The sequence below is a fragment of the Panicum virgatum genome, chromosome 4N, assembly GCF_016808335.1.
Source record: "Panicum virgatum strain AP13 chromosome 4N, P.virgatum_v5, whole genome shotgun sequence".
Taxonomy (NCBI): domain Eukaryota; kingdom Viridiplantae; phylum Streptophyta; class Magnoliopsida; order Poales; family Poaceae; genus Panicum; species Panicum virgatum.
This window is the reverse complement of record NC_053148.1, coordinates 13,139,100-13,152,820: the sequence shown is the minus strand read 5'-3', so window position 1 is coordinate 13,152,820 and position 13,721 is coordinate 13,139,100. Positions and strand designations below refer to the sequence as shown.

At 54.0% G+C, this 13,721-nt stretch overlaps 1 protein-coding gene across 11 annotated transcripts in view; it reads right to left on the bottom strand.

The window, feature by feature from the left end:
* LOC120669525 (probable DNA helicase MCM9) overlaps window positions 1–13,155 on the bottom strand; it is a 30,648-nt gene extending 17,493 nt beyond the window's left edge. For 3 of the 11 annotated variants that reach the window (XM_039949264.1, XM_039949267.1, XM_039949263.1), the window contains exons 1-8: window positions 12,847–13,151; window positions 12,666–12,768; window positions 12,485–12,584; window positions 12,229–12,367; window positions 11,557–11,623; window positions 11,198–11,372; window positions 10,749–10,848; window positions 9,872–9,969 (exon numbers count right to left, since the gene is read on the bottom strand). In XM_039949264.1, the coding sequence (XP_039805198.1) occupies window positions 9,872–9,969; window positions 10,749–10,848; window positions 11,198–11,372; window positions 11,557–11,623; window positions 12,229–12,367; window positions 12,485–12,584; window positions 12,666–12,755 (769 nt within the window). In that variant the 5' untranslated portion in view covers window positions 12,756–12,768; window positions 12,847–13,151. Of the gene's footprint in view, window positions 1–9,871; window positions 9,970–10,748; window positions 10,849–11,197; window positions 11,373–11,556; window positions 11,624–12,228; window positions 12,368–12,484; window positions 12,585–12,646; window positions 12,769–12,846 lie in introns of those variants that run through there. The other 8 variants (XM_039949273.1, XM_039949274.1, XM_039949269.1 and 5 more) reach the window with 5 other exon arrangements.
* Between the last annotated feature and the right edge of the window lie 566 nt (window positions 13,156–13,721).

Below are 13,721 nucleotides of genomic sequence, written 5' to 3'. Positions count from 1 at the left end.
TACGCCTCCGGGATACGGCACCCCCCTCACCCCCCCCCCCCCCACGCCTACGTTGCTTATGGACGCGAATTTCCTCGCAGAAGTTTATCTAAGTCGCATACGAGAACACGAAAATAAAGTAAAGAAAACGAAGGCTCGATCACACAAGGCCTCGATCGGCCACACAGTCGTTTTAACGAAAATGAATTTCTTATATTCATAAGATATGATTACAAAGTGTGATTACAACGAATGCTAATCTATTACATGGGCTTCGAGGCCCAGATTTCCTCCAGGCTTCCATCCCCCCCTTGCGGGTCTTCAGTGGCGTCGAATTCGGCGATGGGAGGGATGTCTGCTTCGAGCTTCTCGGCGAGGATTGTGGCGAACTCCTCCGCGGCTGCGTCCGCATCGTCCATGATGACCGACGCGGCGCCCGCATCAGCGTCATCGGGAACGACATACCCCGACGACACCCTCTGGAGATCCACGAGGTAGTGTGTCGAGGCCACGGCGAGGGCCCGCAGGACACCGAGGCGGAAGGTGCTCTTTGCATGCTCGGTAATCCGACTGCCTAGCGCGCGCGCAGGCGGCTGATCACCGAACTGCCCGAGACGGCACCCTCCCCCTCGAGCTCTTGGCACACGCTCACGGCGGTTTGTTCCAGCTCGGCGAACTCCGCCTACGCCGCCGTGAGTGCTGTGGACCGCTTCCTTCGCCGCGGACTCGTCCGCCACCTTCTGCCTCAGCTCTGAACAAAGGAAATCAATGTAAACTACGAAAAGAAACAAACCAACGAAAATTCAAAGGTACTCACCCATGATACTTTTCTGCGCCTCTTCCCTCTGGACTCGGGCGGCCTCTTCGAGCGAGGACAAGGAGTTTTCCTTCTCCTTGAGGGCGGTCCCCACGTTCTGGAGGGCCACCTCCTTCTCCTCGAGGTCCTCGCCCTTTTCCCGGAGGGTCCCGGTGAGCGCGACCACGGTCACCTAATTATGGAGGAGCTCTGTCTCCTGCTGCTCGAGCGATGTCCTGAGGCGCCGCAGCTCGGCGCTCTGCACCTCGGCTTCCCGAGCCTTCTCCTCGAGCGATGTCCGGAGGCGTTACAGCTCGGCAGCCTGCGCTTCGGCCTCCCGAGCCTTCTGCTCCGCCGCGGCCCTCTGGACATCCCGCTCACCGGTAACCCGCGCCAGATCCACCTCCAGCGCCTGCTGACGCGCTCCCAGATTCATCATCTTAGTGTTAGCCTCGATGTTCTTGAGCACTAGCTCGGCGTTGTGCTGCCTGAGCTGGCCCATCTGGGAGTACATCCGGGTCATCTCAGCGCTCTTCTCGCGCGAGATTTCCCTCAGCCGCTGCAAGTGAAAGGGTGTGGGTAAAAGCATGTTAAAGCCGAAATTGGATCCGAGCAATTTTCAGGGCAAAGCATTTACCTAGCTGACCTGGTAATCCGTCCCCTGATGGAGCTGGAACGCGCGGTCGAGGGCTTGCAAGATCTCGCGACCGACGTTGAACTGTGCGTTACAGGCCTCCTCCTCTTGCTCTTTGCGGAGGAACTCCGAGGGGAGCCCGGACATGACAATTGCCCCGTGATGAGGCCCCTCGGACGTCCCCGCCTCGAGCACATCTGCGCCGGCCGATGCGAACACGGCGATGTGCGCGGCGGCGCTTGCCGCAGCAGCGGGGTCGATGTCCATCGAGTCCCCGTATTCCTCGCTGCTGTCCGGCAGCTCCACCACCGCCACCACGCTCCCTTGCGCCGTTGGCGCCGGCACCACCGCGACGATACCCTCGGTGGGCTCCGAGACGGGGGCTCCTTCCACCCCTGGCGCCCCTAGCGCCGTCTCTTCCTCGGCAACACCCTCGACCTCAGCCCTCGGGGGCTCGAGGACGAGGGCCTCCTCCTCCACATGGTCGGCGGGGCGCTCCTGCGCCCCCCCACCAGCTTCTCCTTCTGTAACCGGCCGGGCGGCGCAAGACGCGCCGCCCCCGCCGGCCTCAACTTCAATAAATGCCTGGGCGGCGCCGTCCGCGCCGCCCCGGCCGGTCTCCTCGCAGTCGTCAGCCTGAGCGGCTGCTTCAGCACCGCTCTGGTCGGCGTCGCCCGCCTGCCCCTGTGCCCGAGCTTGCTGGGCCGCCTGGGCCCCTCGAGCCATGGCCTCTCGTAGCTTCTCGGCCGCCGCCACGAGGTCCACGGCAGGCAGGGGCTGCGACGCCGTGTGCGGTGTGCTGCGTGCCCCGGTCTTGAGGGACTTAGCTGGGGCAAGCTGCACCGCATACTTGGCGACGGCCCCGGGGCTGGAAATCGAGAAACAGAGGTTGAGGACAACAGGATCGAGAAATCGATCAAACACACAACAGAAACAAAACCCAAAGTTTATATACCCGGATCGAGCACTCATACTCCTCTTCCTCGTGGCGCTTCTTCGGGCCCGCGGTACCGCACTGCCCCTCGAAGACTGTCCCGAGGGCGCACCCCTCGTGTCGACTTGGTGACTCGAGGCTGCCAGCACGGACGACTCCGCGCCCGCCGCAGCCTCGTCACCACGGATCAGCACCTGGGGCGCGGGCGTCTCCTCGCCGGCTGCCGGAGGGGATGACTCCCGCTCCGCACCCTCGAGGGGGGGGCGCGCTGATGACTCTGCCATGGCCCTTGTCTCTTCCGGCGCCGCCGGCGCCCCCTCGTCATCCTCCCACTGGTAGGCCGGCGGGGGGCTCGCACCCGCTGCCGTCCCGTCGCCCCCCAGAGCATTATCCTCGGCATCCGAGGCCTCCTCCTCCTCCTCGTTCGTGGACTCAGGCGCGGCAGGCCGCGGCTTCCCCTCCGAGCGTGCAACCTTGCACGCCTTGTCATGCCTCGCCTTCCGCTTCCTCTTCCTCTCGACCTTTGCCTCCGCCTCATCCTTCCGCCTTTTCATCTTCTCCGCGTGGAGACGGTTGATTTGGCGTTCTTCCGGGATCGGGGGCTTCAAGGTGCCGCACCTCAACCCCTGCAAAGCATACCCGAGTTAGAGTCAGGAAAAGGGGCTACACAAGACACAGCAGGATTCGAAATCAAAACTTACCAAAGAGATGTACCCCGTCTCGGGGCGCATCTTGATCCTCCAGAGATCCTCGAGATTTTGGGGGAACTCCGCCACCGCGTACTTTGCCCTCCGGGCGGCGGTGGTACGGGAGAGCAGCTTGAACGAAGTCCTCGAGCCCTCCGCCTGGCTCCCGGGGGTGAGCTGGAAGATCGGCAGGGCCCTTTCCACAAGAGGGATCACCCTCTGCCGGTGGAAGTTTGCGATTACGGCCGCCGCAGTCAACCCCTTCCTCGCCAGATGCGCCAGCGCGTCGGTGAGGACTTCGAGCTTGTCTTGTTGTGCTGGGGGCGACACCCCCCAATCCCACTTTGGCGGTCGCTCCCGGAGAACTCTGTTGGTGAACGCCGAGAGCGCGCCACGGTAGTTCCGAAGGTAGAACCACCCTCGGCTCCACCCGGCGTTGTTCGTCGTCATCCTGCTCGGGATGTAGAGGTTCTTCCGGGAGTGACGCACGTGGAACGTCAGGCCACCAGCTCGCGCGAATCGCCTCGGTTGGCCCCGCGCGCTCTCGACGAAGAGTTCGCCGCGGAACAGGTGGATCCAGAGATCCCAGTGTACCTCTATCCCAAGGTACCCCTCGCAGACGGCAACTAAGACCGCCGCCTGCGAGATGGAGTTGGGGCTGAAGTTGTGCAGCTCCGCTCCATAGTAATCGCACAACGCACGCATGAACCTGCAGACGGGGATGCCGAAGCCTCGCTCGTGAAGGCGCACGAAGCTCACGACGTAGCCTTGCGGGGGCTTCGGCTCGGTCTCGTCCGGGTGCGGGGAAATCCACGCCGGCGCCCCCGAGTCGGAGATACGTGGTAGCAGCCGGTCGGCGACCAACTGCTCCAGAACCGCCACGGTGGCGGAGGACTTCCCCCACGGCAATGGCTCCTGGATGTCCGACATCTCTGCGAGTCGAGGGGGGATGCGGGAGTGAAGGCTTCGAAATGGCTAAGGTGCTCTTTCTCTTTTTCTCCTTCCTCTTCCTCCTTTCGCTCTTGGCTGCGGGCTCAGGATGCAGGGGGGCAGAGAAGGCGAAGTAGGACGAAGACAAATGGCCAGGTGAGCCCAAACACCCCCTTTCTCTTCGTTTTTATTCACTATGACGGGCGCAGCCGCAGCCGCAGCCCGAATCTACCGCATTGAATGCGGTAGATTTCGCTATCGCTGACGGCTGGGCTCCACGACCGCGGAGTCTCCCACGCGCGCACGCAGCAATAACTGCGGCACGGTAACCGGCGGGCGCGGCGCGATTGTTGCGCTATCCCATCCGTCCGTCGCCGCCCACGCCGCTTCGTCTGCCCGAGGATGCCGCCTGAAAAGGCGCACCCGCACCGCACGAATCGGGCCACGTCACCCACCACCAGCGGAAGACCCGCGCGCGCGACTCGCGACTCTGCGTCGTTTTCGAATCAAGACGGAATATTCCTTCGGGGTCCCTTTACCCTCGAAGGAATCGCATTCCGAGGCCTCACTGATCAGGGGTTCGAAGCCTGGCCCTTCGGGGGGTTCGACAGGCTCCCCAGATCGCCAGAGTCAGGGACTGCAGGGATGTGCCGTACAAGCTACCCTCGAACGCGGAGTTCGAGACATCCTACGCAGTGTTCAAGGCCAGTCGAGGGTGCCTAGAAGGGGGATCCCATCGAGGGAGTGCATCGAGCCCTCGAACCCTATCGAACGGGTCCGAGCCCCGCCTAGCGAACCCTCGCAAGCGCTTTATGTGACGTGTCCATGGACCACGAGCCGACCCTTATCGAACGGGGCACGGACGTCCGCTTGAACAACCCGCTAACAGCTCACCGAAACAGCCATAGCTCGCGGCCCGGGCATGGGTAGCATGGTGCGCTTCACCCCTACTCCCTGCGGAAGGGCGACGAGGGTCGTAATCAAAGTCGAGAGTTCCCCTGAACGCCTTCCCACGGACCTAGGCTCGGGGGCTCCGCGCACACCACGGTTCAAAACCGCACCTTCGAATAAGTCGACGACCGTCAATTGTGAAGCTCCACGTGTATAACCAAATCCCCCGCTGTTAACATACGCTCCCCTGATGGTTAAGCTAAGCGCCGAGTCGCTGTTCCAGCATGGGAATGCCGAGGGCGGCTGAAAGAGTGCCGTTGCCGGCTGAAAAAGACGCTGTACGGCCATCCCGGTGAGGCAACCCAGTGGGACAACGTTTATATCCCTTGGACGAGCACAAACTCTCCTCCAAGGCCTCGGGGGCTAAACCTGCGGGTGCGCTGACGCGCCCCCGCGAAGGAGACTTCACACATATTCGAGGGCCGTAACCCTCTGTGCATCCCTATACCCTCGATCATCCTCCCGAATGGGAGAAAGGGAACTTTATTGCTCGATGCAAACAAAGATTACAAAGGGTTCCCGGCGCGAAGCCATCGAAAGATACAAACACGTTGCCACCTACGTGGCAATTTTCCCTGTCTTGGGGAGGAGCGAGTGACGAAGAAAGGCACCGAGCCCCTGGCTGAAGCAACGGCCAGGCTGCTAGGGATGCGAGGAGCAGCCCCCAGGCCGCACGGGTCCAGCGGGATGCTCTCCTCGCAAGCTTTCTTCTAGCGTCTCCTCCACCAAAGACCTCGCGGGGGGTCGAGCTGGCGGACAGCGCCCTCCGAACCGTCTCCCCGAGAGCAACCTTGTTGCCAGGGGGGCGATGCGAAGAACAGCCGCCGAATCTGGCGCCAGCGCCACGGTCAGGCGTCTCCATCCCCCTTCAGGCTAGGGGACATCGCAGGAGCAGGACCCCACGGGCCCAATGCTCTTCTGCGGATCCCACTTAAGCTGAGGGATGGTACGCACGCCCACTCCGGTCTTCCCCCACCGCTCGCAAGCATTCTTCTAGCGCCAAGGCCTAAAAGAGCTAGGCCACCCCATCTGGGGGCCGGTCACGAAAGGCAAAGGAAAACATTACAAGATTTAGGCAATGCTAGAAGAAAGAGTTGAAAGGTTGGAGAGGAAAGGGAACCCCACGACCCCTATTTATAGCTGCGTCGGGCTCCAAGCTTCAGGCCTGTCAATGGGCAAGGGCTTGGACTGCTCGTGACGACGCGACCCTCCACGAAAGAAAGATGTCTTCGATCACCGCACCGAGACGCGACCGAACGAAATAAAAGCGAAGCTGAGCCCCTGGATGCTAAGCGGTGCAGCATCGGCTCAGGCCGACTGCCCTCGAACGGCGCGCCGCAAAGCAACCAGGAAGGCCGGGGCCAAGGCCCCACGCGCGGGACAGCGCGATAAAAGCACCAGCTGCCAAGCAGCGGGCGCCATCGTCGCCCTGGCCCTCCTCAGCGCGCGGACACGTTTTGTCCTTGAAACAAACAAACAAAGAGGCGCGCGCCTCGAAGTACTCCTCCCGCGGGCGCACTACCCCGACCGGCGTGTTGTCACATCCGCCGGGCTGGCGCTCAGGCGCGTCTGGCGGGTGCACGGCATTGACTGATCACGTCAAGGGGGAAATCGCCGAATCACCCTTTCGTCGAATCCTTTGACTCGACCAAAGCCTCGGGGGCTACTGTCGGGTACCACGATTAGGGACACCCTAATCGGGGTATAAGATCGCTTTAAAACGCAAACACATGTTAAGACAACTGGGCCCACGAAGGCCCACGGCCTCCTCCCAATCTGAAAGAAAGGAAAGGACTCAACGAAGCCCAGCATGCGGCCCATTCGCACCCCTCTCGGGTCCGCAGGACGATCTCCGCCTCGCTCGAGGGCTCCTATCGAGACCCTCGACTGCGCCCTGCATCTCCACCTCGCTCGAGGGCAGCGGAACTACCGTCGAGCAAGCAACGCACCTCCGCCTCGCTCGAGGGTAGCGAACCTACCCTCGAGCATGCGACTCACCTCCGCCTCGCTCGAGGCCACCTCTCGGCATAAGGGACAAACGGCCCTGCCACTCACCCGCCCGTCGTACGAAAGCATTAAATGCCAGCCACTCCTCCACGGCTCCCAGGACAGGCGGCGTCGGGCCGCCATTCCCACAGTGGATGTGACCGGAGTCCCATCCGCTGACTTCAGTCACTGCTCCGCCACCCCGAATGTTGTGGCAGCACTGTGGGACCTGCGACGTGGGACGGGACGCGCCCGGCACTGTTCCAATTACTATTCTGCCTACCCCGACCGTCCGGACCAACCTCCTGCTCGGGAAGGGGTCCGGCGACGTCACGTGCCCCTCCAGAGAGGGGCGCTCAGCACGCACGGACGGAGTCCCGGACCTCCCCCCTTGAGGGGACCAGGGCCTCCACGTGTCTCCCGGACCTCCTAGTGTGCACGCCCACACTCCGACCAGGGGGTCCGGGACTGCCGCATGCCCTGCTACCGCAGGTGCATGCTGGACCCTGGCCTACAGGGCCCACAGAACGCCACCGAGCCGTATATAGAAGACCATACACCAACGACGACCACGCCGCCTGCAAGGGTTGGCAGGATGCCGGCGCGATCTCCGCAGGACCAAGGACGATATCCAGGACAACTGCCACGCCTGACGCCATGCCCTACAGTATACTTTCTACAGTATCCGGCCACTGTACCCCCGCAATTCGGGGGAAAACGACGACTTCCACGCTCCCCTACTCATGCACGCCGTCCCTCCTTGTGACTATAAAAGGAGCCGAGCTTCCTTTAGACGGGACGCTCCCAGAGGTGATCCATCATCACTTGCGCTCCGGCATCCCTATTCGTCACGTTCAACCCCTCTTCTAGCAGAGACTTGGGAGCCTTCCTCCCTTTCTCGCCTCGCTTGTATCCCCTACTACAAGCCCTCCGGGTGCAAGATAATACAGTGCCCTCGCACACCCCCTTTGCTGGACGTACGGCCCTGCGGCCGGAACCAGGATAAACCGTGCGTTACTGAGTTTCCTCTTGCATCATCATTTGGGACGAGGAAACACTCTGCATTTACTAGTTGGGATCCAGGCCCCCGGGTCGGGACACCGACAATTAGCCATTTGTACTCTCTTTGTACTCTCTTCTTGTCCAGTCTTGAACACCGCTGCGCCGGTTGTTCAGACTGTGGGGGGGGTGTTGGCTTTCTTGTTGTCCAGTCTTGAACACCGCTGTGCCGGTAGTTCAGACTGCCGGGGGGGTGTTGGTGTATATTGAGCCCATGTGTATAGAGGCCCATCTATTGGCCCATGTATATGAATTATATATAGCCACCCTTCTAGGGTTGGAGGAATACATCCATGGCTGATCACCACTACACAAAAGTCAAGCATGGCTGATCACATGTCTTGAAACTTGAAAGGTGAATGAAGAAGTTGTTAACGCAGCAGTAATGTTGACCTGAACATTACACTTGAGGTACTGTTGCAGCAGCCATGTTAACTGAATTTCACTTGGCTGCTGCTGCAGCAGCAACATATATTAATTTACACATTAGGTAAAGAAAATAGGCATGTTGATTTAGAGATATTTTCTTCAGAGACAAACCCATCAATGAAATAAGGTGTACCTGGCTGGCTGTTATCATTAAGCAAAGAATGATTAGTCTTTTCGTACCCAAATTTTCTAGTTGCCCCAATGTACAGTCCCATCTCACCCTAAAGTCCCTTCCCTTTCATCTGTCAATCGCTCCAACCCCTAAACGGCTAAACTACAATATTTATCCCCGGCCTAAGATAACAACCTCACAAATAAGACTACAACAAAAGAGTAAATCTCATTAGGCAATAGCGGTCACCAAACTTGTCTTGTATGCGCAAACAGGTCACCATTCTTTGGAATTGGATTAGTTCATCACTGAACTTTCTAATGGGTTGTCTAAGCCTCTCAGGTCACCGATGTGCCAACCCATCTATTACATGCTAACATGCACACTATACAGTATCACAAGAGAATGTGATGTAGCGCTGCACACCTTGTGACAGTGCTCCACTGAAAACATGGCAGCCCAGTTCATATTGTGCAGCCACCTGGTCCTTGTCAGGATGCTACCTGGTGCGATGCATGTAGATGAGTAGATGACACTGTGCTTGTACATTGACTAAAACCTATGGCTGAACACTGGTTGGATAAAGAAATCAATCTTAATGCCAAGAGAAATCAATCTCCTCTCCCATTTGCACGCCTGCAGGAACTGTGTGATGGTCTTCCGTTCTTATTCTTTGCTCACAAACCGTCTATAGTTAGTTCGGACAGCAGAACTCAAAACCCACAGGATTTTTAACGTACAGTCAGCATACACCAGCAGGGTCCACCCAAGCCATGCAACGATCCCTGATGGCACACTGTCACCTCCATGTGGCACGCTCCTGAACCAAATCAGTGTCATGGTGTCTCCAGAACTAATCTACACAGTCACACACTCATCCCGGTGTTCCTTGCGTGAGTCACTGATCACCAAAGCTCTCACAACGCCTTAGTCGTGAAAGCCCTAATGTCTAATAGATGAGTTGATGTATCAAGACATGAGTTATAAGTTGATCAGAATGCAGGGGATTCAATGCAGAGATCATAAACTATTGTCCCAACACTTTAATGTGAATCCATTACCAAGGTTGCGCTAAATGTGATCTCCATGTGACCTAGGCCCTAGGGCCTAGGGTGATCCACTTAATAAGTTTCATGATGGATCAGTTCCATTTTAAAGTTCTCTGACCTATTTACACACAGTGGACAAGTTCGGTGTCCTCCAACACGATCAGGATTTTTACAGCTGTCATTGATAGGAGTGAACTTTCCACCAGAAGATTCCCAATTCACAAAGTAATTGGAAAATGCAATGCATTGTATATGCTTAAAGGGTAGAACATTGGTGTTTAGGCCAGTCTTGAAAACACCTATGCACAGACAAACCAGAAAAGCACCTTTTAGTGGAGTAAGCCTGTATTCTTCCCAGAAATGCTTAAACTCCTCTTCAGTTTCCGGAGGAATGTCTAAATCAGATTTCAGCTCATTTGTTCTCCTGCATGCAAATAGTCATCCATAAACATAAGAATGAATCATGAATGACAGTAACTTACATTGTTTAGACTTGAAGATCCAGAAACAACAAACCATTGGACAAACAAAATTAGCTGCCAACTTCTAAGTCTAAACATATGGCTACCTCTAATGACATCAGATTCTGATCTGACTACTTCAGTAGATGATAAAAGAAAACTACAGTGCAGTGACTGAAGCAAAACTAGTGAATGAATCAGCTTATAGACTGTAGACAAAGTATAGTTGGTGCATACGGACCAGATATAGGAAAAACAAGAACAAATTTCAGCTATAATCATCATGATAGAGCTTGGCTGGTATCACCGGATTGATCTAGGTGCATGAACAAGCCCCTCCAAGATTCTTAGCGAGCATACTATGCAATGAAATACTTTAAAGAACAAGAAATTTAGCTAATCGCATTGCTAAAAAGATGATTATCACTCTAGTGATCAAGAGATTCAAAATTAGTAGAACTGAGCCCTTGTTTAGATGCCTTCAAAATTCCAAAACTTTACAAGATTCCCCATCACATCGAATCTTTAAACGCATGCATGAAGTATTAAATGTAGCTAAACAAAATAACTAATTACACAGTTTGTCTATAATTTGCGAGACGAATCTTTTGAGCCTAGTTAATCTATGGTAGGACAATAATTATCAAATACAAACGAAAGTGCTACAGTGTTTTACATCCAAAAGTTTATGCATCTAAACAAGGCCTGAAGCTTGCTGAATGATCAAATTATACCAAATTACCTCACATAATTGGCAAGCAGGATAGGATCAAGGTTGGATCGCACATCCTTAATATCAGGAGACCATTTGGCAGATAATATGCCCGTAATAATAACATCATCTGAAGAAAGAACAAATATGGCTAAATATAATAGAACAGCAAGTTAAACCAACAAGGCAACAATGGATGACTATTAACTTGCAACTCATGCAAATGAATACAACATATTCCTCGCTTGACTCTTCATCTTGGAAATAACAAGAAATCAACATTAAAACGTTATAAAGTTAACTGGTCAAGCTGCTCCCAGGAATGTCGAGGTTCTGACTTTTTCAAGCACAACTGGGAATTTCAAAATGTTTTTTTTAAAAAAAGGAATGCAGGATAATGACAGAGCACATGTGGGGCAAAAGATTAGTATTAGTAGTACCACATAATCTTGTGGATAAAGCACAAAGAGGCTGCTTACCTCCAGGTTTAATGCTATCAACAAGGTCATCCATCAAAATTACCGGCATCGAACGGGGTATAGATCCAACACCCAGAAGTTGTACGTTTTCTTGAATTTTGATTTCTTGGTAATCACGGCACATTGTAGTACCTTCAATGACCTGGAAAGAAGCACTTCCACAGCCTCTTGAACTCTAGATGGACAGCAAAATTATCAGTAGCAACTTCCACAGCAGTTCAACCAAGGTTTAGCCAATTGCAAAACGTAAAAGGGAAGAAAAATAGTACATCTATCACAGGCAAGTGTTCACCAAATGTTGAAAAATATATGTAGAACCAGGGTAAAACAACACCAAATCTACTAACCAAGTCAAATACCTTTGATGGGCACAATGCAGGAAGCTTTATGCGATTCCCAGCCTCCAGCTCAGGACAAACCGGGAATCTGTTCATGGTACAGAAAGCTATAAATTGTCTGTCCAGTGTATGAATGTATGATCATAATGTTCAACAATACTTCTAAGGAGAAATGATGAGGTCACGATTATTTTTTCGTCATATGTCAACCAACAAAATTATCATCTGGAAGTTCATCTTAACTTTCAGGGCAATCAACAAACTGTTTTGAACTCTGAATGAATCTCACCAAATAGTGCTAAGCCTGCATAATGCTTTAAAGATGGCATGCTTCTCAAACAATCATACTGTATGCCCTTGTGGGAGATGCTTAAGCAATGAAGAATGCAGAGTGACTCAACATGCTCAGGGTGCATTTGGCTTAGAGGTTTAGTAACCGAAATGGGATAGTGTTACCAACAATGTAAACAGGCGACGAAATAATCTTGCCAGCTCAAATAGAAATATGAAACTGTACTTTAGTCTTTGGAAGTCTTTCTCTCTTCTTTTTAAGAGGAACTTCTACCGAACCAGCTTAATCAGTATGCCAGCATCAGAAATAACAGAGCTGCACTGATACAGAATTCATGGTGATGCTTCACCAGCTCGTACTAGTGCACATACTACACAAGTCCTGAAATATGCATCACAAACCTGTGCTGGCACTTCCTGCACATGTAGTCCCTTTCATACTCAATCATCTTGACTCCGCCTGATCTTATCACAGTTCCCTTCAGAGTAATCAATTTCCTCATGTGCTTCACCCTCACCTTCCCAATACTCGGGGACGCCTCTGCAAAACACCTCCATCACCACCAAATCATGATTCTGGTGGGATGATCCGCCAAACGACGCGACCAAATCACCACAAAGGCATTCGAACGCACACAGGAGCTGCACAGGTACGCACCAGGGAATTCTAGCGGTGATCCAGAGACGTCGATACGTACGCGCACGGGCTTCTTCCGTACTGCGTCTTTCAAATCACCCAATTCCTCGAGCATCGCATCCTGCAAGGCGGAGGTTTAAGAATTGAGTGGGGGGGGGGGCATGCAGTAGGAGGTGGACGTACGCCCGGCGGGTTCGCTGACCTTGACCCGTTTAGCGGCCTTGTCGAGGAAGGGAAGGTACTCGCCGGGACAGGAGTAGAGTTTCCCGGCGAACTTGGGGTCGATGTCCATAAGTTCCGCGAATCTGCGAGAGGAGATGGGCTTAGGGTTCGGAGTCGGAGGAGGAGGAGGACGGGAGGAGCGGGTCGGGAGGAGGACGCACTCAATAACGAGCGGGAAATGGAAGCTTCGAGGGATCGTCGTCGAGGAGGATGCTGTGAATGCTGTCGGAGTAGGTTTCGTGGAGGAAGCCCGCAAGCGCACTCAGCTGGGCATCCTCCTTCTTCTTCTCATCCTCCTCCGACATTTGGGCGGCGGTGGAGATTTGGGCGGGAAACGGCTGCGTGGAGGCGGCGCCGGTGGCCGGTGATGGTCGGGGTATTCAGGTCGTCAGACTTTGGAGTTGGAGCGGCTCAAATTTTTCTCTCCTCTTTCCTCCGATATTTTCTCTGAAAGAGAGGAGCAGTGTGGTGGTATGGTAGCGGGCTAGCGGGCCTCATAAAGGGGCTTGCGAAAATATATGAGGGCCTTTGCCGAAACAGACTGTGGCCTGTGGGCCATAAGTTCTGTGGGCTCAGAGACTTCGAGAAATCTGCAATGTTGTTTGGGCTTTACTTGTCTTTTACCCAGTTTTACGTAGTAGAACTTCTTACACTGTTACACTTAGAGATGACAATTCTACCCACTGGTGCGGGTACACGACCCGACGGGTGAGGATATGGATACAAAATTTTACCCATGCGTATGAGTATGGGAATAGAATTTTCTACCCGCAGGTAGAGTGCGGGTAAAAACTTTTACCTGTAGGTACCTGGCGGGTACCCGAAATACATTAAATGATATAGTGAACTCATATCATTCGTAAATTTTATGTCTCATTTTCTTGTGATTGTATGAACTACATTGATGAATAATGATATTATATGAACTAATAGGTGTGAAAATAATATTTACTTTTTGCTTATTATTTATAGTGAAGTGTATGATCATTGTTGCATTTTTCTAGATGAAATACTTAATTAGAATTGATCATATTTA